Source organism: Pteropus medius, unplaced genomic scaffold (assembly GCF_902729225.1).
Source record: "Pteropus medius unplaced genomic scaffold, Ma_sr-lr_union100, whole genome shotgun sequence".
NCBI lineage: Eukaryota > Metazoa > Chordata > Mammalia > Chiroptera > Pteropodidae > Pteropus > Pteropus medius.
Window position 1 is genome coordinate 11,428,831 of NW_024349225.1, and position 27,921 is coordinate 11,456,751.

At 35.8% G+C, this 27,921-nt stretch overlaps 2 protein-coding genes across 5 annotated transcripts in view; both read right to left on the reverse strand.

Annotated features, from left to right (window-relative positions):
* Positions 1 to 27,921, reverse strand: part of RABGAP1L (RAB GTPase activating protein 1 like) — a 417,651-nt gene that overhangs the window by 267,442 nt on the left and 122,288 nt on the right. The window lies entirely within an intron of this gene.
* On the reverse strand, positions 16,335 to 20,134 carry GPR52 (G protein-coupled receptor 52). The gene has a single exon (XM_039881434.1). It carries the CDS (start codon positions 19,448 to 19,450, stop codon positions 18,365 to 18,367), a length of 1,086 nt encoding a protein of 361 aa, XP_039737368.1. The 5' UTR covers positions 19,451 to 20,134; the 3' UTR covers positions 16,335 to 18,364.

Sequence of the window (27,921 nt, forward strand, 5' to 3'; positions counted from 1 at the left end):
TTATCACTTCAGTTGCAGAGAGTTTGGCTCTTAGCACTGTTTTAGAGACCATGAAAAATTACTTGTCTCCAATTATACAAAAAGATTCCACGGAGTAAAACGAACAACAGAATAGTACTCTCCTGACTTCATGACAAAAATCAGAGACCAAGCCAAATCTTCTTTAATGTAATTATTACAATTTTTTTCCTTCTATCATCATAATTTTTTATTAGACTTACAACATTTTTGTCACTCAGCTGAAATGGATCTTTGTGCTTTCCTTGTTTTACATCAATAAACAAAACAGCAAGGCCTTGGAAAAACATTAAGACAAATTCATATCTTAAACTCAAAAAATATCAATTTCCATTTTTGAATTTCAACTCAATATTAGCCTGGAAATGGTCCTGGACAACACTGTTCTTGATGCTGAGTTATGCAAAACTATCTAATGGGCTAGCTCATGGCTCATTTCATATGAAGAAAGTTAAAAGTCCATTTAAAGGGACATAGATTTCACAAACACCGAATTGCTCAAATGGTTCTCTTGGAAATTAAATTAACACAATCCATTTGATTTTCAACATGTTCATATTTTAGTCATGCCTACATTTTAGCAACCAAGCAAAAACTCAATCTCATGGTAAGTTACAGAATCTTTCCACAGACTTCATATTGCTTTAGAATCTTCGCAATAATAACGTCTAGTATTAACCTAAAGAACTAACCACTATTTGAAATCTACTCTTTGATGTTTATACAAAAATATTTGTCTACTTCATCACATGGAACATGATTAATTTTACCTCATCAAAATATTTGTTTAAGTTTAAAGTGGATAACTATTGTATGCTATAACACTGCAAGATTACAAAATCAATACAGTACACTGTAAGTATATACACAATTTTATTTGTCAATTATACCCCAATGAAGCTGGGGGGGACTGAAAAATTGGGATATCAGACAATAAGAATGTTTATTTGTATTTTAATAATTTAAAGTAGTTTTCTGGAAATATAGCTGACAGAAACAGGAAATAAATTATTATTAGAGGCTTGATGAACCACATGAAAACATAAAAATAAAACAGAATTATTTAATATAAAATTAGCCTACTGTACTGATTTTTTGTGTGTAAAAGCCTCTTCCAGAATTTTAGTGTAAGTTGCTCAGAGCCCTCCATGACAAACTAGAGCATTATGTTATTTCTCATGCACAACATAATTATTCTAAAATTCCTATTCATTTATCCTTATTTGCATATATCAGGTTTGTGTAACCATTGGATACAAAAATAAGCCTTTTAAAATACAATGTATGATAGAGAAGCATAATAAAGAAAAGCAAGAATTGATCTTAAATCACAATATAATATTTCAGATACAAAAATACTAAAATAATTTTCTTATACTATACTCCATATATACGAGTAGCCCAGAAACAAAACTCATGACCAAGAAGGTCTCTTCCAACCTTAAGATTTCATTTTTTTATAATACTTTTAAAGTGCTAACGTTTTCCTATCTACAGAAATTTGATAACTTTAGTCATGATCCCCGTCAAATCTCTGACTTTAAAATCACCACAGCAATCCTTTACTAGTTTCCCAAGGGATAGATGCCAAGTGGAAAAAAACTGTAGTTTCAGTTTAATGTTGGTTGCCAAATGGGGGAAAAGGGAGGCAGCATATATGGGAGAGAAAGGACATGGTTTCAGTGTCAGGTGAAGCTGGATTCAAATTCTACAGATTCCACCACTCAGCAGATGTGAGATGACCTAGGTACTTAAATGTCGATGCTACTTTCCTCGACTGTGAAATGCAGTTATTAAAAGGGTTAAATATATGAAGACATTTTCACAGTGCTTGTCATAAAATAGTTGTGTTATAAATGTTATTTCTTTTCCCTGCTATAAACAATGTATTCTCTGTGCTAAAAGACCTGAGAACCATGACTAAGGGAAATACCTGATTTCCATATTTACTTTCAGCATCCCATGCCCACGCCCCACTTTAGACTAAACTCAAACAAAGATAAACCAAGGTCGCTATTAAAAGATATGTTATTATTGCTAATCTTTAAGTAATTGTGTACCACTGAAAAAATGACTAAAGAAAAGACAAAGTTTATATGGATTTCAGAGAGGGTAAATTTGATGCTTTATCTAGTAAAATTCTAGACTGGTGACTTATAAGACTTAAAAAAAAAAAAAAAAGATGTTTCACTGTGTCCGTTCCTAAGAAAAAATGGCAAAAGTCTACCTACGTGTATATTTGCATTATGTGCTCATGCATTTAAAGGGTTTTAAATCAAGAAAACCCAAGACAGAACATATTTAATTTCTGCAGAGCTGTCGACAATAACAACGGCTGCTGTGGCTAATATTTATTGAGCTCTTCTATCTGCCAGGTACTATGATAGAGGATTTATGTTCATTATTTCATCTACCCCCATGAAGCAGGAACAATTAGGAAACCAGTGGTTAGGTGAGGTAACATGCCCAGTACTACACAAATAACAAGAGACAGAGTAAAAAATTGAAACCCATATCAGTTTGGTTCTGGAAGGCAGGCTGAACGACTATCCTTCACTCTCTCTAGCAAACATTTCATGAAATAATTAAAAACAAAAGGGAACAGAATGGGAACTAGATATTAATACTAGATAAAATGGGAACTAGATATTAGGTAGAGTTAGAGGTAGAAATACAGCCATACTTGAAATGTGCTAATTATATAAAGCAAATCCAATTAGAAGAACCTTCTTGCTAACTTCTGTTCTGGTACTCATCTATTGATATCATTACTGCTGACTTGAAAGACAACAGAGAAGGTAAGCTTTTCAAATCTACAATGAGATACAAAGTGATCACATAAAACTGGAAGGAAAGGCCAGGAGATAAGATTAAATTTTACGGGGATGATTGGAAAGCCCCGCAATTAGGTTCAATAAATTAATCTTCCAACTTCAGAATAGAAAAGAGCTGCTTAAAGAATAGTTCAAAAATGACAGAGCTGAAGAAGTTCACTACAAAGCTAAGGTGACCCTGCTGTCAAAACAACTAAGTCTGCACATCACCTGGACATGGCCAATGCTAGTCCCACGGCACCAGGTAGAGCACACAGGGCCGGAAAAACACCACATCCACATCCGATGATAACCGCAGAGCTCTAAATGTTTGTGTCTTGCTTTTTAGTAGTGGCCTCACTAATACGGTAGTCCGAAGGGCTCCGCTGCACATATAATTTAAGAAGCTCTACCTTCCTATGTACCTAGTACCTACGCACCTAGAAGTCTGTCTCATTGTTACAGGAATTTGAAAAGTGCCAGAGGCCATGTGCGCTGTCATAGTGAGGGCTACCAAAATGGTCAGACATTCGGAAACCAGAGTGCAGGAGAAGCAGCAGCTTCCCATCTCCAGACTTCTCTATCCAATATCCTGTTTAACTTTCTTCATAGCATTTATCACAATCTGCAACTGTCTTAGTTTTTACTTGTCAGTGTCTTGATTTGAAATACTTTCTGTTTACCTCTATTTAGAATAAGCCCTATGAGAAAAGAGAGCCATTTATTCTTGTTCGCCACCATACTACAAGTAGTTCAAACAGTGACCTGCATCTAAGAGGTGCTCAATTAATATTTGCTAAATGAACGAACGAGCAAAAGATAAAGAGGTTTAATCTGGGAAGAGATGAAGGTATAAGAGCAATTTTCACATATCAGAAGAGCTGCTTCAAAAAAGGAGAGGCCTTATCTCTGTCTTCATCCAGAGAGATGACACAGGACCAAAGGACATTCCAAGAAAGATTTGGGCCCACAATTAGGAAGCATCTTCTAAGCCACAGAGCTGTCTACAACTGAAGAGGCCACCTTTCAAGCCCGGAGAGGATTCTTAGCAGTAGGAGGCTACGTCTCTAAGTTACCAGTTAACCTGAAGCTCCTACGATTCGAGATACATAAAGAATAAAATAAAACTACCCATGAAGGTCGAAAGAAAAGAAAGTGATCCAAGTGGTTCCTCAAAGAAGCACCTTAGAAGACAGTAAAGAATCAGTACGAATTAGATTCCGGATGAAATGGGGAGTGAGGAAGAAGAAAAAGTCTTGATACTCTTTTTGTCGACAACCATTTATTAAATTCACAGAGCTATAAGCTGTACCAGTGGAGTTAACAAGAAAACAAAACCAAATGAGACAGTCAGCTTAAGGAGTAAGAGTTGGCAGTAATGATTTTCCTTTGCAATTGTTCAGGTTTCGATTTTTATGAAAAATACAGAATAAAAAGGTTAGATACATGTAACTGGAGAAAAGGTACAAGGCCAGGCTTAAAAGCTCCATTTCAGATCACTTGGCAAAAGGATGGTAGGCCAGGCCCCGAGGAAGGATGCGCTCTCTGTGGAAATGTTCAAAGAGAACAATAAATGTGGGATGTGGAGAGCATCACAAAATTACAGCTCTGTAAGGATCGTTTTTAAATGTCATCTAATCATTCATATGGCCTTGGGCAGAACTGCACTTAAATGAAAACCCCAAAGGTCATTATCTTTCATCTTCTTAAAAATCTCCACTAAAAGGCATTCTTAAAAATCTCCCTGCATGTTCCAAATGCTAAAACTATCTATATTAAAACTTCTTATACTGAATGATATCACATAATCATATATTAAATTATAGCTTGATTTGCCAAATGAATAAGCAGAAGGACTTTAAACCTCGTTTCTTGGCCTTTTAAAAATTTATAATTCGATATAAAGTATAAGCTTAGAAAATAGCCTATTCTCTTCTGACAAGTCCAAAATATCTACTTGTATTACATCAAATTAAGCACTTCTCAAACAGTAAAAGAGGTGCCTGTGTTTCTGTAAACGCCCTGGTGCTCGAAAACGAACACTATTTCTGTATCAACTTAAATAAGACATAATTCATTAAATTTAAATTATGAAGATTTAGTTATTTTTTTCCCAAATTGTGGGCTTTTTTGTTGTTGTTATGGTTAAATCTCCTCTCAATTTACATAATTATAAACAAGGCTAAAATAATAATAAAAATTAGAGGAAAAACTAGGTGGTGTAAATCATATGCCATCTTTGAAATTTAGCCGTTTGCAAGTCTGGAACCTACAAAATTGTAACTATTTTGTAATTAGTAATGAGGAAGAAAAAGGAGAGGCGAGTGTTATTAAATATCCTTACCAAAATTATATAACTGAAACGTTGTCTAGAAGTAACCAATATAAGTTGTGAGGTATATTTCAAATGAAAGGTTTGCTGCTGTAAAAACAACAGGTCTCATCTCGCCAACAAGGCCTCCAATAAAAGCTACTTCTATGAGCATGAAAAGAACTACGTGACTCCCCTTGGTGTGTATATAGGAAATTGTATCCTGCCAATATCTTCAAACATTTACACTACACATATACTGGTCTGGTAACTGTCAACATGACATCACGTATAGAGAAGAGTTGACATAACAGAGAGAATGACTGACTATCCTTAGAATGGCCTCCGTGCACGGCTGGCCCCTGCCTGGCTTCTAGGAACTTGGCTGATAAACAGTTCCCCACAATGATATAAAATTTCCTCTAATGTAAGCATGGCTCGTCGTGCCTGGACTGTTTATGCAAATAAAACAGTTTATGTTAAATTCCTGGGAGTCTGGGATTTTGGTAGGTGCTAGATCGAGGATGCCTACACAGCCACCCCCAACAACATCCTTGAGCGCTGAGTCTCTAATGAATTTCAATGGTACACAACGCCGCACGTGTTATCACAACTCGCTAGGGGAATTAAGCGTATCCTGTACGACTCTGCTTCCATCTGGCCCTTTTGCTAATTTTGCTTTATATCCTCTTGCTGTAATAAATCTTAGCTATGAGTGTGACTATATGCTCAATCTTATGAGTGCTTCCAACAAACTGCCAAACCTGAGGGTGGTCTTGGGGACCTGTGACGAAGATAGCTGGAGAATATTTGACTTTTTAAATATCGATTATCTGGATTTACATATTAAATATGTTCATCACATTTGCAGATGGCAACAGTTTAATGAATATATTCTAAGATACAATGAAGATTCAAAAAGGCTGGAACAACTGAGCCAGCTCTAACAAGATGAAATTTAAGGGAGATAAAGATAAGGTCTGAAATTGTGTTTAAAAAAACAAACCATTGTACATACAGGGAGAAAGACATATAATTAAGCAGGTGCAAAAAAGACTTTGGGATTTATTGAAAATAAATTCAATATGTTAAATGGGAAAATAAACTAACAAATATCTAATTTAACTCTGTGGTGAAGAAATAGCGGTATGATATAAAAACCAAGTGAAAATTATAATCCCACCATATTCTGTTACTGGCCATATCACATAGAGAACGTTATATCCAGCTCTGAGGATATATTAGAGTACATTCAGGGCAAAGCTGGTCATATTTTACGAGGAACGGTTCAAGACCGAGAGGAGCCTAGAGACAGAAACGACAGTTCTAACATATGCAGAAGGTGCTTGGGCACAGCAGAATTTTAATTTTTTCTATGTAGTCATGGTGGGAAGAAGTCAGAAAGACATTCATTTCAGCTGAATGTAAATAAATATTATCAAAAATCTAAAGCTACCCCAAAGTGCATTCACCCTCCTTTAAAAGACATATTCAAAGCCTACAAGTCAACTGACTGTGTATTTGGGGAGGAAGAATTCAATCAGAGAGGATAGCTATATTAAATGATACTGATATTAAATAATCTTTCTACTGTCCTAATGTACTCTTTTCCATAGTTTCCCCATTTTACTCTAATATAAAGGCAGAGAAGGAAAGGGATTTTGAGGTAATATTCAGTCCTACCACCCCTCACCTGCATTGGGGGAAAAGGAGGAAAGACCCAAAAGTACAGTTAATTGGAATGATTAAGTTTGAGTCACCTCAACAAATCAGTGATTTACTACACAAAAAGCACTTTGTACTCAGCTCGACAAATACTGAGTAGTCATCACGTGCGAAGCACCGAAGCACCAGAGACGGAACAAGCACGATGAGGCGAAGGGTGCCATTGCTCGAGTCCCTCACCCCCTCCCCACTCCCCCGACATCCACAGCAGGTGTGGCTGCTCCAAAGCAGTAAAGCCACTGCTCGCTTGTCACAGTCCCAGTCACCACCGCGGAAACTACGCCACGGTTCTGCAGGTCAGAGAGGTCCTAGCATCAAACCCAGGCCCGGGGTCCTCAGCCCTGGGCAGCTCAAGTCATGACATCCACAGACATACAGTCCAAGGACAAAGGCCTTAAAAGTTTCTGCTTAAGAAAAGATGCTCCCCTACCTTGAGGGGCCAGCAGGAGCGTCCCAGCTATAACAGGGGCTGAAGAATACAACGGACAGAAAGTTCTAAGTCTTTCTCAAAGTCCAGCATACAGGTGGCCGTGGGGCACGTGCAACACACAATGAAAGAGGCAGTGCCGAAGGCAGCAGCGGTATTGGGAGAAGAGAAGAAGGCCCGTGGGATTCAGTGTTCTCAAAACAACACGTGGTCTTAACGCGGCCGCAGAGTAAACAGTGAGCCAATGAAGGTGAGATGACCTGGGCTTGAAGACTTTCGAAATAAAGAATTTGGGCACTTCGGTTTAAATGAGACTCAGCAGACCCATCCTAGTTAATATATTTTTTCTTTATCCTTTCTTTTTTTTTTAGCTTTATGAAGAAAAATACCACAAAGAACTACATTAACAAAGCAGTCTCTTATAGGAGTTGGGAAGGGATAAAGAGAAAATGAATTCTTTAATTTACTTGTTAATGTGGGATTGCTGCTGGCAAGTTTGTGGTGAACGACACGGTCTGACAGTTATTGGTGTGAAGATAAACTGGCTCACTCCCTTTGGAAAGCAGTTTGGCAATATGTATAAATAATCGTAAAATAGCTTCATATGTTTTAACTCTGTATTTCTCTTTCTGAAAAAAAGTAAGGAAATAATATTAAATAGGGACAAAGTTTTATTTAAGAAGATGTTCATAAAGAATATGCAAAAACACGGAAAATGCTTAAGGTATAAATAACCACATTTAAAAATTCTTCACAGAGAAAAAGTCCTACTCCATTGTGAAAAAATGGAAGGAAGAAAAAAACAAATTGTTATATCTAATTACATATGGGCAAGAGAACTATGGGCGATTTATTCTCTTTTTTTTAGCCTTTTAAATCCCTAAATTTCCTTAAGAATTTCTTTAAAAATGAAAAATAAAAACAATTAAAATGAATCCTGATTGAGAATGAAAAAGGAGAAATTAGTTGTGGAGAAGGGATGAGAATCAGGAGAGGCAAAATGTGTAGACGCGATTGGCTGTAACTCATGCTTTTATGGAGCTGTCCAGCGTTAAAAGGTGTAACAGGGAAGGGCGAGTTGGTGGAGATTTGAAGTTGAGACAATACCAACTCAAATTATCCCTTTAAAAAGTCCCTGAGATCTTCTCTTAACGCCTCCAGTCTACTGACTGTTCTGAAAAAGGCAGACCTACCAATTCTCTGAGATCTTTCATTTACAAACTAACAGAAACCTGATAATTTACTAACTTTTAATATTCGGCTTTACATGAAATTATCCTATTCATTTACTTAGAGAAAACATGTGATAAACAAATTATTAAGCTGCTCAACCAGACTACGTGGGTTCAAATGATGACTCTTCTACCTCAGTGACTTGGGAAAGTACCTACCGCATAGGAAACATGCGTTTGCTTTAATGAACCAAATGAAGTGTGTCTTTAATATAAATGTCAAGATCATTTATTCGTTTTTCTCATGCATATTATTAAACTTGAGGAAAACCAAAACTTTTTGAAAGATTAATTGAAAACACAAGTTTGGCTCCTACACAGTTAGATATTGTTTTTTAGTTTCCTGTTTTACTGCTTATAAGAGTAATGCCAAAGAGGCCTGATTATTTATCAGTATTGATTTTTTAGAACATAAATTTATCAATTATTTAAAAAATGTTTAAAAAATGTTTTTGCTGTTTGAAGATTATATCCAATATTAAGTATTACTGACTTTATTCTTAAAGGTAAAATACTGTTTGATTATACTGTATGAAAAGACTAGGAAGTGAGCTTTAATAGAAAAGAACTTTAGCCAAATGGGAAAAGATATAAATATAATAAGTATATCGATTAACTTTGAAAGGTAAGAATTAATTAATTAGGAAGAGAAGGTCTGTGTTTCATTTAGAGTCAGACATTCAGCTGACAAACACTGGAATCATAAAGAATCAACATCTAGGGTTTTGTCTATTTGCCAGAAATTGTCCTGATGCCTGGATAAATTAAGCTAAAACTGGCGATCCCTCCTTATGAGGTCCTTTAGCAATTATAAAGCACAACATTCTATTATTGTGAGTACCATATAAAGGCTACTTATAATGTCTCATACCAGGAGTCAGAAATTTTTTTTTCTAAAAGGACCAGGAGGTAAATATCTTACATTTTGCAGAACATAAAATCCCCGTCACAACTACTTAATTCTACTATTGAAGTATGAAAGTAGCCACAAACAATATATAAATAAACAGGTGTAGCTCTGTCTCATTAAAACTTTAATATATCAATTCCCACCTTATATATAGTTATGTACATGTAGTCTATATATCCTCTATTAGTCTATATGCTTTTGGAAAATTAAAAAGCTGTTTTAGTTATAAATCTCATTATCTTGTATAGAATTTAGTATGGTTCCTGACACACAGTAAAACCTTGCAAATACTTAAAGAATAAATGATTCTATTAATCAAAACATATCAGGTCCACATCATATGATTAGCTTGATTGACAGGCAGACAAGTTAAAACGTGCCTGTCATGAAAATAGCCTCCATTAAGGTAGATTCACCTACAATCAAGTGACAAATATTAGGGAAAACAACTCTAAGAAGTGGCCTCGGATGTCACCTGAGATGACAGAATGTGTCCCAAGCACAGTTCCTCAAGGGACTTCTACCTATGCTAATATTCTTGTTCTAGTCTCAAAGCAGATACTTTACATTAAACTAATGATTTCACTCTAATCAAATTTAATCCACATTAAAGAATATTCTTTTTATAATATACTGCATCCCAAAGTTACTGTGTATTTCTCCCAATGTTTTTGTACTGTGTCGAACACTGATTATTTCCTGTCCTTTCACTTTAATTTCTCTAATATCTCAAGATGTCCTTCGAGACTACAGCATCCAAACACATGACTAGATATTTAGGCCAATTCATTTTTAAATGCATCAATCCCTCTGATTTTTCAGTCTATTTTATTGTTCATGAAAGTTCCCTGCAATCTCTCCATTGACTGCTGGACGTGAGATAATCTGCCCCTTTGCCTGCTCCCTATAATTCGATGTTATTCTTTGGACTTAAAAGGGTCCAGGAGTACTACAGAACCACAATTTATGACCTGCACATACACACAATCAATACATATTTATTGTCCTAATTTTTCAATATAAAATGCAAATATATCTGATTAATTCAGATTTCAATAATTTGAATTTTTCAATGATTCATCTTGCAAAACTCTTTTAATGAGTACCATAAATTAAGTAGCCATAAATTATCATGGCAATTTTAAATATTTAAGGTAATAAATGTTTTAGATGACTCAGTAGAATTAATTCATATTCAATTGATGCACATACTAGAAACTAAGAAAAGGTTTCATCTAAGGACATTATAAGGTGATCGATCCTGTCTTGATCTAATTTGAGATCCTCTAATTTTTCTGTAACCATATTGTTTCATTGAAATAACACTGAATTATTTATTAAAGGGATTTTATATAAAACATGACTAATTCAGATTGATCGGTCCAATTGCCTGAATATTATTTTATAGACTATACACAAAACATATATAAAGCACTGTAGCCAGAAGTGTCAAAACCTTTCCATCACAATGCTTCAGAAAAACCCACCTATGATAACTTGAACAATATTGCCTATTCACTACAAAGAACATCCAGAACATAAAGTGCATGACTAAGACATGTTTACTTTTCAAAACCCGTTACAGAAATATAGTCTGATTTTGACAGTTCTTCATTAAGGTTGTAGTTTTTTAAATACACAGCAAATGCTGTTCAATTCAGTCTATATATCTCTTAATACATTCAGCAGCTGTCATTTTTTCAAAGGAGAGGTAAATTTCTTTACCCTCTATAAACAAGAAATTGTTTTAATAAATATCAAATGAGCAGTTCTGATAACACATCTCATTAAAATTTTCCATGATCTCAAAATCTTGCCTTTGACAAATGATTATTTTAAAGTAATCTTTCTATTTCATAAATTAAAAGATCAATTTCACATGCAATTTTTCCCATATCAATTAAGTCTTATTTTCTATTCAAGAAAGAAGGGTCAGGTCACTCTACCACCAGCCATCCATAAATACATTCATTATTCAAAACCTTATCACAGACAAAACCATTGCTGCACAAGACATATGGTCAGTAGCATCTCTGTCTAGCTGTGTGATCTTGTTAGGATCACTTAAAAATCTTACTGCAGATTTCTATATGTGACATGAGCTAGTGCTCACTCACAGAGGCATTTAGAATACAGCTAATTCATAATGTCAAGGGCATTATATATGTTCAAAAGCATTTTAAGCTTCTTTAAATTTTAACGTGCAGTGTTTTCTAATAATGTCTTAACCCTCTCACTTGATAAAAAGGCAGGGATTTGTCTCCATTTTTCTTATGATACACTGAATCCTTTGAATATATCCCATATTAACATTCCAAAACTTGAATATCATGGATAATCTCACACAAGAACATGACTTCAAATCCTAATATGTTTTCTATTTTTTTAAAAATGTGCCTTTAACTACAGCAAAAATAATTAAACACTCTACAGTGACTGAAAATTAAATTTTTTCCCCAAGTACATAATGTGGTAAAAGCATTAAACACACACACACACACACACACACACACACACACACACACACACAACCTTTATTTGACCCCATGCAACCACTGGATGTCCTGGACTTCCAAATCTATAAAAGCAAATCAGGACGTAGTCCTCTAATACATTTTAATTGTTTGTTCAAATATAAGTGTTAAATTGCATTTAGAAACAGAGAATGTTGGGCTGATATGTGAAGTTAATGATTAAAATAACAGAAACCATCACAAAACCTATTTCGTAACATTACACTCTCAATATGAATCTTCAAAATGCACTTTTCCAGATTTATTTCCAAATAAAAACACCTAGATTCCAGTAAAGCTTTAAGATTTTGGACAGGTAATAAGTTTTTTTTTTAATTGCCTTGGAGCAACGGAAGTAGGGCAATAACAATAATCCTTCGTATGCAACGTTTTTCTTCAAAATCTATTTGAAAAGAGCAGAAATTTGAATGTATATCTATTTGTAATTTTTAATTTCTATACACGTTACATTTTAAAACCTAACCTGTGGCAAGAAGAACATTTCACAAAAACCTAGATGTACATTACACAGAGGTTGTATTTTTACAAACAAGAAACTATGCTCTATTTTGAAAGTGATAACTTCAAGCAATTCTAAAAACCAAATATCGAATCATCTTTTCCTTACCAAAATAATAAATATAAGAAAAATCCAAATATAATTTAACTTGTTAAAATAGTAACAAGGATTTGATCAGGATTTTCAGGACTTTTTAATCTGCTCCTTCACAAATTATCTTTTAACCTTCTCTAAATCTATCATTTATGATATCAATTTTACCAATTTAGCATTTTTATTATAAAATTACTAAGAGAGTAAATGGAATGACTGGAAAGAGGCTGTTAGTATAAAATGTATGACTTAATAATACCTATTTTAAACTTCAAACTCTATTAGGAACATAAATAAATGTTTTAATATGGCATTTTACACAAAGTACATACATGAACACTTGTCTGTGTCAGGCACGACCTCAGACAAATGCATCGGTCATCTGTTGCTACAGTCTGCGCTGCATTCAAAGACATTTGGAATTTTAAAGAACAGGCTATATCATTGTACTTGAACTTTTGTGGGCCTCCCAACTAAAATTATGCCACAGCTTTGAATTTATTAAGTATATCTGGGCACTTTTAACTGGCAACTACCTTATTTACACTTGCCTGAGTAGAAAATATAAAATAAAGTTGAAGTCAAATTCCAAAGTCAAAGATAAAAGTGATTTCTCTTGTATAAAGTAGCATTCGGGAAAGTTTTAGAATTTAAGCAAATATTTCCATTCAAGATTCTATCATTACGCACTATGTTTCTTGATATTTATTTCTACAAATTTTAGAATTTAGAATCTCAGAAACTGATCTGGTTCCATTCACTATAGTGAAGGTACTGACATCTCATTTGTCTTTCACGTTAAATTATCTATCAGACACACCAGATTCCTGCTGAATTTGTCACTGTGGTTTTCTTCACCGTCATGGGGAAGTATATGTAAAAATAGGATAAAATTATCATTAAAATGTTCTAGATATAATCTCTGGAGATGGAGGACTTAAAACAAAACCTTCCCGATCTGTGAAATGCAGTGAACACACCAGCCAGCTCCATTTCCCCAATGCAGGGTCATCCTTCTGTTAAAGAGGTGAAAAATGCTAGAAGGTGCCATCGATGGCACATTAAAAAAACCCTACAGTGATTCAGATCCATATCAGATTCAGCAAATAACACTTCGAACAAATTGTGTTGAAGCAAAAATAAATCAAGAACATCTAATATCATAAGTAGAAGGTAATCAGATTTCTCTGAAAATTTACCTAAGAAAACAAATATTATGAAATTCAGAAAACTATGTAAACTATCTTCAAAAGAAAATAATAGCATGACAAAATTGGACAATTTTATTTACAGAATGAACAAAAATCGTTTTGCAAACTGTCAAAATACGTTTTGAAATAGTCAGCATTCTTTTTAATGATACGATTTTCTTTCTCTGATCATAAAATAAAATGCCTATTGTAAAAAATTTTTTAAACAGAATATTAATAAAGAATAACCTAATCATATCACTTTTCGTATTTTAAAAGACAACCAATTTTACAGTGAAAAAAATGAATATTTTAAATGATAGAACTAGCACTGGATAAAACTTTTATTTACATGAAACTCTAAAAAGGGAATCTTTGTTTTTTTTATTGTTTTCTAGTCATTTTGTTTTTCCCGGCGTCTATACATTCGGAAGCGGAGTATGCCGCTTTCTACATATTCATTTTATTCCTAAAATACAGTTTTGTTCTGGGGAAAGAACAAGTGTGGGAACCTACACTCAGTACCAGAAGCTCCTGGGCCCTGCGATGGTCCTACCTGAACACAAGTGATGCTACGCTCAGCGTGTCATCCTAGCGACTTCTGCACGTATTAATCTCCTTCCTGTCTCTCACATACTTGCATCTTTTTCACATCTAATGATTAGCTTCCCGGGTCAAGCGAGACAGACGAAAGTCCTTTAAGGTAACAACTTCATTTATTTCTACACTCAGAACTAATGGTATATGTAGAACGAATCTGCGTATTCATCTGCTTTTCTTCCAGGTATCATGTATGTGATCAAAGAAATACCTGAGATTCTATTTTAGTGAGAAAAACTAAAACGCAAAGGCAAATGGCAAGACATTCCTGAACAGTCCTTTCCTATTGTTGCCAACCTGATGAAAGGAAAATGTTAAAGCACATTTAATCTAAATTACTTTAAAAAGTAAGGAGGCAGGTTAACCCCAGAGTCATCCCTGTCTCATCCCAACATCTGCTTGCTGGATGGATGTCTTCAATCTCAAATGATGTCTTCGTGAATAATTACAACTGAGGAATTACGGAAGATTTCTGTATTTGAAAACATCCGAGTTTAAGCCAAAATCTAAGTTTAAACAGATTTGGAAAAAAAAAAAAATGCTACTTTAGAAAACTCTAATACTCAATGGACTGATTCTGTTATGAAATAGAATTTTCTTAAATTGGACTTCATGCTCTTTAAGTTGTGATCGCAATAAATATGGCGGCCACAAAGGTAAACAGCAGCTACCGCATTCTATGTGCCAGGAGCCACGCTGAGCACACAGACTGCATTACCTCACTTAGCCCTCAAATCCAGCTGAACAGGAAAGTGCAAGTCTCTGGGTTTTACTAATGAGAAAACCCAGGACTTGGGACATTCAGTACTTGACTACCAAAGGTCAAACAGCTGTTAAGGGCCGAGATTCCAATCCAGGTTTCCTGTGCGAATGGGTTATGAAAACTTTCAACACTACATAACTTCGGAAAGAACTCCAGATAATAGAACCCTTAGTAACAGTCTACAGCATTACTGTTCGGCTGTCATTTACGACCAAATTGGATAATTACCACAGAATACAGTATAATGACGAGAATAATGGCTATGCTTTCTATTCTTAAAATATGTGAACCTAAAAAAGATAGAGTAATTCCAAAGCAAGTAATATCTATTATATAAACACATATTAAAACATGTCAAAAGGAAGTTAAATGGCTTGTCCTAGAGTTGTACGTGAAATATTATAATAAATGAAAAATCTAAATATAGAACTTGCCTCACAGAGGCTCCCTTTTCGGCCTACAATAAAGCGTTCCTTTTCCATGCTTCTTCCATTTTTTTCAATAAAAAATTTATAGAGACTTGAAAAAGCTATTCAAGGAAAACTTAACAAAAATGAACAAAAGTGCTATCACAGAACATCGTGCCCTGGGGTTTCAGTCTGATTATAGACTGACCTGGCAAGTTTGGGTTTATCAGATGGCTGTCTTAATCAAAGAGAGCTGTAAGCTTAAGGAAAAAAATACCTCAAGAAAAGAACTGAAGCAAAAGATCTAGGTAAGAAAAAAAGAAAGAAAACTCAAGAGAAATTTTGTTGGAAAAAAGGTATAGACAAAGGCACAAAGCTCTGAAGGCTTTTGAAAGAAAGAAAGAAAGAAAGAAAGGAAGGAAGCAGTAGAGTCAGTGGTAAGTGTACAGTCTTTGGCTCCAGGCCAACTCAGTGTGAATGAAACTTTGCCACTGACTGAGTGACCTTGAATAAGTTACTTTTCTTTAGTTTCCACATCTCTGTAATGGGGATAACAGTAGCTATCTCAAAGGGCTATGGTGAGGATTAAATGTCATATGTAAAATTTCACATGGTGCCTGGCACTTAATTGTTTTATTAATTATTATGAGAAAAAGCCGGAAGAGGAAAATGCAATATGGCCTCAGGTTTTCTGTACAGAGGGTCTACTGAGTCTAACTATACGTACACTCCAAACTAAAGGAATAGAAATCTGATTCCCAAATAATATGTATAATATTGAAGATTCTATTTACGACAACTGAAAAGTTACAGTACTATGTTCCCTTGAACTTTGTTTTCCTTGAACTCGTCTGAACTTAAAAGGCACATTTCAACTTATCCAAGACTTCACTAGCAAAGAGAGGACAAGAATTGACATAAATAACCCAAACCCCAGAAACGTAAAGCAACTCAATTTTGATCCCAAACAGGTAAACTCTTGTTCCAAGTAAGCATTTTATTAATCTGAAGCAAAGTCTGATTTTGATGTAGAGAATAGTATTTTATTCTTTATTTTAAACCTTTCTTACATGTTTGAAAATATACAGGGGTTCAGAACAACCTCAATAAAATGATGACATTTCTGCTAAAGGGCCTCTGACGTCAAGCCACCAATGCAACGACGGCTGGCTCCCATAGGCACATTTCATCAACGCAGTTCATTAAACAGAGAAGTCAAAAGTGCTGAGAAGAAAAATACTCGGTAGTTTGATATAAATTTTTCCATATCTGTCAGGCAATAAATGTATGGTAAAAAAAAAAAAAGTAATATTTAGAAATTTTGTCACTCACACCTACTTTACTATTCATTCCCAGGTGCCATTTTGCTGCATGTAACCTCCTGACAATTTATTACACACTTCCAGGTGGCACACTAAAAAATAAGCTAATTTAAACTCTGAATATGAAAACAGATCATTACAAAAGAAAATACTGACAGCTCTTACCTGTATCTGATAATTAAGTATACTGTATTCTCAGCAGCACTAAGAATGAAGCTTGGTCTAAATACCTAAATAACAACTACACAAAAGTATCTTCCTCTTAAAAGAAGTTTTTGTATATTTTTTTCCAATGCTGATGACTTAAGCGACATCGATCATATACTGTGCTAAGAAAACATTAGGCACAGATCACATAATTTACATTTTCTTTGTTGTAAAAAATATAGTATGTGCAAAGCATATCACATAAATGCTAAGTGGACACAACAGTAATATTTGTAGGCCTGATAAAAAAAAAAGGTCAATTTTTGACTCTTAAAAATAAAAAGGACACATCAAGCAGCTTTAAGAACAGTACTTCACATCTGGGTGAGTACCCTGTAGCCGCATTTGTATTATTTGTGGATTTTCTTAAAGGAAAACAAAGCTTTACTATAGTAAAAAAGGACATCACTTTGGGCATTCTTTAAAAAGAAAACCAGAAAAAAAATTTCCAAAAGCCGTGAAAAATATGTAACACAATATTTCAAACAAGCTATAGATTGCTTTGTTGGAAGGAATAAATTACTAAACGTTATGATTGCTTTATAGAGTAGATTCTTTCATTAGCTAAGACACTTCTGGATTAAGGTACCAAAGGATGCAGATCAAGAAAAATGGAGAGAAAAATACAGCAGGCTGTTAGGAAGGGAAGGGGCATGATTTCACCCTGATGAAATAAAAACACTTTCTTTTTGCTCGTAGCAGAAAATTTGTGCTGCGGGGATTATTATAAAAACACAAGCAAAGAGACTGTGTGGCAGGTACTGAAATACAACGCTTACTATGCATCCTCCATGGAGAGACCACTCACGGATTTCAAATCAGTGTGTTTAAAAGTACACTTTGACACAAGACTACACTTTGCCACATATATAATATGTGGCATTGTTCTATAAAGAGCAATTTATGTAAGTAACTTCCACAAACACAAAGAGAGTGAGACAGACAGAGACAGAAGGAGAGACACGGACAGGAGAGAGAGTTCAGTCAGAGAGACAGAGACACCGTCACCGAGGGACTTGGCTCATGTCCTGTGGAAGATCTGAGATACTTTTTCATCCTCAGTGCTTCGTTTTTCCTATTTCTGCACATTTACACGCACACGCTATAATTATCTCATGAGATTACCCTCTATACATCGTTTCCTTTAGTTTTTTTCCTCCATGACAAAAGAAAATAAAAAAGAAACCTCTGGTCCCTTCATCTCCTAGTCAACTATTCAAGTAAATATTTCTCTAGTGGCAAATTTCCAGGTGAATCAAGAATACGATCCAAAACCACTGTCAGATTGCGTTTGATTTACTGTGCAGTTCTCTTCAAATGGAGCAGGAATTAGCCCGCTTCCTGGGTTTGGGGGCTCGTGTTTCCTGACCCTTCGCACGCACACAAGACGTGCACATGGTCTGGGACAGCCTTCGGAGGCCCAGCCGGAAAACACTGTTGGAAAGGCTGTATATTACACAGTTACAGAAGCTGTTACTTATAGCCAGCCAGGTTGTTAGGAAGGACAGTGTGGGATTGTCCAAGACCCGGGAGCTTTCCAGAAGAAAGTAAATGATATAGGGGAGCCACAGCACGTAGAACACGCTGGTTATCCGAAACAAAACCATGGCGTAGCGCCGGTCAGGGCTGTGCCCGGTCTCTCCCGAGGCATCCACCTCATGGCTGGGGAAGCGGGCCCTCCGGTCGTGGATCTCTTTGGTGTGCTGCCGGCAAATTTTGAAAATGTGGAAGTAAGTGAAGCAGACAACGAAGGCAGCAGGGGCATAAAGTAAACAAACAATAAAGCCAGTAAAATAGGCACTGGTGAGCCAAGAGGTGGCACACCACTCGAAAATGTCACCGTGGTAACCAGGTTTCCCCCAGCCAAAAAAAGAAGGCAAGAAAATCAGGCAGGAGTAGATCCAGATTAAAATAATGCAAATTCTCAGGCGACAAGGGGTGACCAGTTGGTTGTAGGAAAGGGGCTTGGTTATTGCCAGGTAGCGATCCACACTGATGCAAGCGAGACACGCCATGGAAACACTTTTTAAAACCGAGATGATATATCCAAAAACCTGGCAGGTCAGTGACTCGTGGATCCCCGTGGAGTAGTGGAGGAGGGACAGGGTGGGGACCAAGCAGCTCACTCCGACGAAGAGGTCAGCGTATGCCATGGTCTGGATGAAGCAGCTGGTAGTGCAATAATGTAAGAGCGGAGCACAGTGAAAGACGAAGATGACCGTCAGGTTGCCAGCGATGATCAGAAACGTCAGCAGGACGATCACCACCGTCTCGAAGATGCAGACGTCCACCGCACTGTAGTGGCCAAATCCCAGTGGGCAGGAGGGACGCTCGGACCCATTCACGAGGCCACTGCTCAGGTTCAGGATCCTCCATTCAGGCCACCTGGATTCATTCATGGCTTTGAATCAAGGGAGCCTGCAGCCTTGGCGACGGCAAGCCGGTGCCCTGCCCAGCATCTGTGACACTCTGCACACGAGCGTCTCGGAATCGGCTTCGGTAGACAGTGGCTGTGCTTCTGTCACAGCTGAGCATCCCAGAGAGTACTCAGGTCCCTTCATCAGCCTCAGTGCAGCAGTGACACACCTCAGCTTTGGGAAGGGATGGGCGAGGGAGGGGATAAACTACAAAGGAGCGGGGAAAGGTCACTCATTAGCTTCCTCTGGTGGCCTCAAACAACTTTCGGCAAACACAAGGCACTTCTGGAGAAAATGAATGTATTCCCTTGCACTATGAAAAATTAAATCTACAAAAAGAAAAAAAAAAATCAATTGCCAAGGGAAGAAAAGCTTCTGTGGGCTGTCTGTCCTCCTCAGAAAGGCTGTTTCTTAGAGATCAACTAGAAAGAATGAGAAAAGAAAAAGTCTGAAATTGTCTCAGGCTTCCTGTTTCATCTATCATGAGAAGTGGATTCATATTTTAGAACTTAAACAGTTAAGATCTCAGATTTGGTTGGAAAGCTAAGAAAAAGTTCATTGTGACAAAGAGAGTCTTTAGGTTCAGTTGAGGGTTTGACGCTGGTGGGCCAACTTTATGATCCATTTCTCTCTCGTATCTTTAGAAAGCTAAGAAACCCTTCCCGCCCCACCCTCACCCCCCACCTTTGCCAACAAGGTTGATTCCAAAAGACTCAAATCTATTCAGGCACAAAGGAGTAGAACAGAGGGAACAGACTCCAGACTGCCCTACAGCTTTCGTGAGTTAAAAAAAACAACAACATACTTCCAGCAGGAAAGATATAGTATGCAATGGGTTAACACCTAACAAAATATGATAAACCTCTGAAGTTTTAATTCTGCATGCATTTTTAACGCATTCAGAAGCAATGCTTTAATTGCTGCTACCGGCAGCAATGTGATTTATACTTCCTCCTTTTCAAAAGAAAAAGAAATAATTTTTGCTATTAATTTCAGCATCAATAACTGACAATAACTTTTACCATCTGACAGGCCACCTTCCTAGTAACGAAACATGAGCATAAAATATATAGCTTAAAGTTGCTATATCTCACATATACAGGGACATATATATGAAATTGAGACAATGGAAACTTTCCTGTTTACTCTGAGCTTATTGACTAGAAATGTTGCCAGTATTTATAACTTAGCTATTTCTAATAGGCTTCACAGTCTGTTTCTCTACTTTTTCTATTTTTATTAGATGATTAACACATTAAACCACTACTTCAACTATATCTTCTGAAAGTGGAAAATTACCTTGTTTGTTACATTTGTAGTTATGTAGCAGCCATATGTTTAGAAAAATGTCTCTTCTATTTCTGCATTCTATTTTGAGCAAGGTCTCAACACAGGGGCCATTAGGCAGGTTGTAGGATGGTCTCATTTTAAAATACCTCTAACGCATCAAGATGAGTTTAAATCCTAGAGTTTGAAATACTGGAAGGTTGGCAGGATAGAATCCATTCAAAAAGCTTCCAAGGTCATTCTGATATAAGGTTAACATCATCAAAAGTCTTTTTTAAAGTACAGGCATTTCAGAGAGTCTTCTGTCAGCCTTTGTTGTCATACCCTTTGAAGAAATACCATGCATTAAAAATAAAAACATTTCCTCAGGAACAATGCAGCAGCGTGAGAGAAAGCATTCTTCCGAAAGTTATTTCCTCGTGCACCACCGAGTCACCCAGGGAAGTCCTTCTCCTTTCATGAAAGCCACAAGATATTCCTCCTTGCACACTCCCAGTTCCACTTGTCACAAAATAGTTCTCTCGTTACAGGAAAAAGGCAATGCTTCTCACCTACATTCACTCTCAGCTGCTAGGCTGGGCTGCCTGATCCAGAAGTCCGATTCACTGTGATGCAGTTACCGGATGCTGTCAGGATATTCTTCACAGTCTCCCAGCATCACTGCCTCCACCTGAGCCAGAGCCCCGCTCCTCCTCCTCATCCTGAGCTGATGCAGAAGAACTCACCATCGGAAAGGTGACTCGGTCCTCCTGCCCCAATCGACAGCACAGCCAATGGCTACTGTAGCTGAAACTGTCTCTAGGTAACAGTTGCCAGGCACATGCAGGCTTATAGACTTACTCGGCAAGCTCCGACCAAGATTGACAAAAGAAGACAATGAGACTGACCGATGCTTATAACATATTAACGGCACGCACGAACTTCTAGAGGTATTCTCATAGCATCTCTAAAGATTATTTCCTATGGACAAGACAGACAACAAAAACTGAGATGTACCTTTAAACCCTGCAGAGAAACTACCACAAGGTACTATGATACTAAAAGTCAGCAGTAATCTAATGCTCATTGGCAGAAAAAAAACTTATTAATTATTAAAAATCAGCTAAGTCTTCATGAACTCAAGTGATATAGTTACTATTTTTATTCTCTAAAATATAGTTACATTTTGATTAATAGAAGTTAGGTCATTTAATAACCTCTCCAATCCCTTCCACGCCCACACCAAATTGCTAAATTTGATGTATTTAACTGTACAAACAAAGCATTGGAACTAACACCTGTATACTAAAATCTATTTAGGAAAATATTTAAGGTCAAACATGACCTCAGAAGAGTAGGCATTAGAAATAAATAGAATGATTGTTTAGTACACTTTTATCTTAAAAAAAAAAAAAGATTCAAAGAGTCAAAGAACTTTGTCAAACAGTGCTTGAGTTAAAAGAAAGTAAATTAAGCTCATTTACTTGATGGAGGTTAAAAACCTCCAAAATAAAATCTCCATTCATCTTGACTTATCATTGACAAAAATTCACTCTTATAAGCATAACTCTTCTGGGGTCAGCGCTTTTCTTAAAAGTGACTTAGAACCAATTCACCAATTATTTCAGAATTAAATCAGGAAAATTAAGATGAAAATGCAGATGATAACTAACATTTGTTGAGTACATTCAATGTGCCAAGCATTATGCCATGTGCTTTATTTATTTTTTCTCTATAAAAACCTTAAATCTCTATGAAGTAGGTACCATCATTATCCTTTTCCACAGGAAAAAAATTGGCACCAGAGAAGGTAAGTATCACTTGCCTCCTATGACAGTCATGAATCTATGGCTGAAACAGGTCGAAACTGCCATTCTTAATACCGCACTGATGCACCCCATCCTTTTTCCTCTCCTCTCCTGTCCACTGATGGCTGCCAGCCAGGAAACGTCTAAGGAGAATTCTGTTGGATTTCAAACAATGATTTGTAAAGAAGAGGAAGCCCTCTACTCTCCTTCGTGTTGAACTGCCTTTCAGGAAGTCCACGTTATAGCTAAAATCTTCAGGAGGTTAGGTCAAATTATGGTATGGCAGAGCATTTCTTATTACCAGAAAAATTTATAAAACAAGTTAAAATAACAACCTTTAGAATGAGAACCATGTTGAGTTTAAAAAGTAAATATTTAGATTTAATACAAAAAGGCGAATGTAAATAAAGCTGCCATGAACATAGGAGTGAGTCTGAAGAAAATGAAAACACTAATTCAAAGAGATATACTCACCCTAATGTTCATTACAGCATGATTTACTGTAGCCAATATATGAAAGCAACCTAAGTGTCCATTGGTAGATGCGCTGTGTGTATATATGTATATGTGTGTATGTGGACACAGGAATACTATTTAGCCATAAAAAATGAAATCTTGCCATTTGTGACAATATGGATGAACCCAGAGGGTATTATGCTAAATGAAATAAGTCAGACAGAGAAAGATAAATAATGTATGACTTCACTCACATATGGAATCTAAAACCAAAACCAACAAAAATAGAAACAGCCTCATAGACACAGGAAACAAACTGCTGGCTACCAGGGAGGGGAGGGGTTGAGGGGCAGGTGAAATAGATGAAGGGGATTAAGAGGTACAAACTTACAGTTATGAAATAAATAAGTCATGGTAATATAATGTACAGAGTAGGAATACAGTCAATGATGTTGTAATAACTTTGTATGGTGATAGATGGTGACTAGTTCACTTACCACAGGGGATCATTTTGTAATATATATAAATATTGTATCACTATGATGTATACCTGAAACTAACAGGATATTGTATGTCAATTATACGTCCATTTTTTTTAAAAGACTAGAAAGTCCTATTTTACAGGAAAGCATTTTGACTTTTAGGGATCCCTAAAGTATTAAAATCAACAAGATTGGATTTAACTAACATTCTCTTTTACAATAATAATAAACATTCAAAATAAAAATTACATTTGATACTTATTCATAAATGTGGACAATTCCCACATTCCATATAGTTAAATACTAAGCCTTACTAGAAAACTATTGAAAAATAAAATGCTATCACTTCCTAAAGTCATCAAAATATAAAGAAATCATTTAACAAGTATAGACTACACATTTTTAAAAGTTTTCAATTATAATATTGCTAAAATCAGGAAAATGGCCCCCAAAAAACTCTCCTGTAGGGAAATTGAAGTATTAAACTGTTTTAGTTTGACACATTTATTTTCCAAAAGTCACTGGCAGAGATCTGATTCTAAGAATACTGTAAACAATCCATAATTGTACGTGCTTTCAAAGGTATATGATAACGCGAAGGAAAAAGTTCAAGGAGCAGCATCTATGACTCACTAAACATCCTTCTTTCTTTCCAACTTCTACCAAAAAGCTTCAGTAGTTCTCACAGGATAATTCTCTCCTTTTTGGAGCCCCTCACTTTTCTTCCTTTCCATTCTTTTTTTCTGATCCGATTTTAATAGTAACTAATTTATAACGTAAAGCTCTAATAGCAAAAGAGCATTAATGTCATATATTTACATAGCTCATTACATAAAGCATTTTTTTGTTTTTGTGCTAGGCATAATTCTCTTCATTTTAGGGGCCATTAGGTGTTTTATTACCGTCATTCTTAATACGATCATTATCCCCCCTCTCCTTTCAACTGATGAACGCTAGTCGGGCAATTCCTAAGAGGAATCATTATTTGCAATTGCTTCAGAATTACTTCTAACAGCTAAAACTATATAACTTTACGAGATGATACATCACAGTTCTTGACTTTTTCATTTATACCTTAAAGATGTTCTATATATTATTTTATATGTATCAGTATTTTATTATTAAATACCTAAGCAATTCAAGACACTACTCAATAGGACCTAAACGGTAAAGCCCCAGAGGGCCATTAGCCATCAATGGTAAATGGAATAAACAGTAGGCAGTGGCTATCAAGGAGAACTATATAACTAATACATTAAAAAGTAAACTTTTTTGCTTTATTTGATTTAATAAAGTAAAAGGTTTTTAAATGTAGTTTTTTAAATGTATGAAAAGGTGTATGCACTCAGAATTTATCCACTTCTTCAACTACTCTCATTGGTTAACTTTTCTCCATCTCCATTGTCACTACCCTAAGCAAGCTCACACCATCTTATGTGTGGACTACGGCAGTAGCTTCCTGAGTTGCCTGTAGCCTCTCTTCAATCCATTATGCACAAAACAGAATATTCTTTCCAAAACGCAAAGATATCATTCCCTGTTGAAAATACTGCAGTGGTTTCACACTGCCCCCTTAGGATAAACTCTTGACAGGCCCTATGAAATCCAGCCTCCATGCAGCTATCAAATATTATTTTTCTGGATGGTTTAGGTTAGCTAAACTGGCTCGACCTCCCCCCACCACGCTGCCCGCACCCCTCTGGTCCCGAACATGTCTCTGCTATGTTCCCAACTGCCGTGGGTTATCTGTACCTGCGCTTACTGGGCCATCACACTCCTCTTAGCTAATTCAGATGCAACCTTCAGGTTTCAATTTAAACGCCACCTCCTCAGGGAAACGCGATGGGAATTCCCAGAGCAGACCAGATCCCACACTTATCGTAGTTTATAATGATCTATGTCATTCAACTGTTATCTTCCTGACTAGATTGCAAGGCCCATGAGGGCAACGACATCTGTTTTGTTCCCCGTTATATCTCAGGTACCTTCACTACAGTGCTGGGTATAGAATTGGAGCTAGGCAAATATTTAATGTAATTTTAATGTAAAGCATATAAAAATAGCTTGAAGAGTCTATAAGATGACAGATCAACACTAATAATCAATTTTGTGAAACTCAGAATACACAAAATTCCTTCCAATCTCTCGTATGACAGACAAGCTTCACAAAAGAACTATAAAATATATGACCGAATTGTAGGGGAAAAATAATTAGTTTCTAATTTATTCAAATGAAGGGTAACACTCATCGATACCTCTTCCTATACCCAATTCAATATGAATATGTGACTAGTGCTTTGAAAAATCATATCTAGCAAGAGATAATTATTATTATTTTTAAAATGACAAATGCTGCAAAATGCAATATCAGTGTATTTTAAACGCAGTACAATCAAATGCAGCAACAACAGTATCAAAGCAACGTGGTCAAGGTGCCAACGAAAAAATAACCCCTCTGAAGTGGCCCATGTTACAATCCACTGATTTAGTGACCTCTCGCAGGCAAAAAACAAGTTCATATTGTTAACTTCATTTCATTACAAAGCAGGTTATTGGCAATTAAAATATTTAACAAATGTTAAGTTTGTGGCACTACAGAAGAATACTTTCTCAACCTGTGGGAGGTTGGGAGGGAGACTGTGGGAAACACTTTACGGGAAAACGCACAGCTAACGCGATATTTAATGGTGGAAGAGTAAATGCTTTCTCCCAAAGGCAAAGACGTCTGCTCTCACCATGACTATGCACATTGCACTGGACACCCCCACCAGTGTAATAGGACAAAAAAGAAGAAGAAAAAAATAATAGTTAAGCCATACAAGAAAAGAAAGACATGATTGCATACATAAGAAATACTAAAACAAACTCTACCCAAAAGCCCATTAGAACTAACAAGTAAATTTTGTCAAAATGCAAGGTCAATATACAAAAATCACCGCATTTCTACACACATGCAACAAACAAGCAAACAGATTTTCAAAACAATAAACCATTTCCAATAGCCTCAAAAAACAAACACTATAAATAAATTTAACAAAAGATGTATTAAGATCTCTACCCTGAACGCTACAAAATGTCATTGAGAAAAATTAAAAAGGCCTAAGTAAATGGAGAGATATACCATCTTTACGGATTAGAAGACTCAGCATTGTTAAGAATGTTAGTTTTTCTCAAATTCATCTATAGATTTACTTGTTACTCCAACTAAAATACGAACAGGGGGTTTTTGTTTGTTTGTTTGTTTGTTTGTTTTTATAGAACTAACAATTTGTTTCTAAAATTTATATGTAAATACAAAGAACCCAGGATAGCTAAAACAATCTTGGGAAAGGATAAAAAGTTAGAAGACTCATACGACCTAATTTCAAAATTTATGACAAAGCCATATAATCAAGACTGGCACAAGGATAAACAGATCATGGAAACGAATAGAGTCTAGAAATAAACCCACTTACCAACTAAGTTTTTAACATTCTAAAACAAGTCAGGAAAAAATAAAATCTTTTCATAAATGGTAGTAGAAAAATTTAGATATCTCAGGGGAAATGGAGTTAGCCCACCTCCTCATACCATATGCAAAAAAATATTTGAGATGATCACAGATGTAAACATAAAAATTAAAACTAGAAATATAATAGCTTCTAGAAGAAAACATCTTAGAAGGAGAATATCTCTGACATGATAGTAGACAAAGATTTCTTAGGATACTGAAAACAATAACTATAAAAGGAAAATTTAATAAATTATACTTAAAATCAAAATTCTGCTTTTCAAAAGATATCATTAAGAAAATCAGTAAGCAAGTTAAAAGACTAGGAAAAACATTAACAAAACATATATCTAACAAAGGACATATTCAAAATACATAACTGACTCCTATACTTTGTTAATAAAATACAAATAACCCAATTTAAAAATGGGAAAATACTTGCATAGATACTTCACAGAGGAAGATATACAAATGGCCATCAAGACAATGAAAAAGTTCTGAGCATCGAGTCATCAAGAAAAGGCAAACTAAAATCACAATGAGATATCATTATAAACCTACCAAACTGCCTAAAATTAAAACACTGACAAATGCTAAATATTGGTAAAGATACAGAACAATTGAAACTCATAAATTGCTAGTGACTGTATTGTAAAATGGCCCAACTTTGAAACAGTTTGAGAATTTCTTACAACGTCAAACAAATCTACACTATGGCCCATCAAATCCTCTCAATAGAAACAAAAACATATATCCATTAAAAACTTGTATAAAAATGTATGCAGTAGCCCCAAACTGGAAACAAGCATACATCCATCAACAGGGGAATGGATAAACTAATTGTGATATGTCCATACCGTGAAGTTTTGGAACAGATGAAACTAATTTTTTATGAAAGAAATCAGAACATAGTTGCCCGAGAGGGTGTATGTGCGCGTGCGCGCGCGCGCG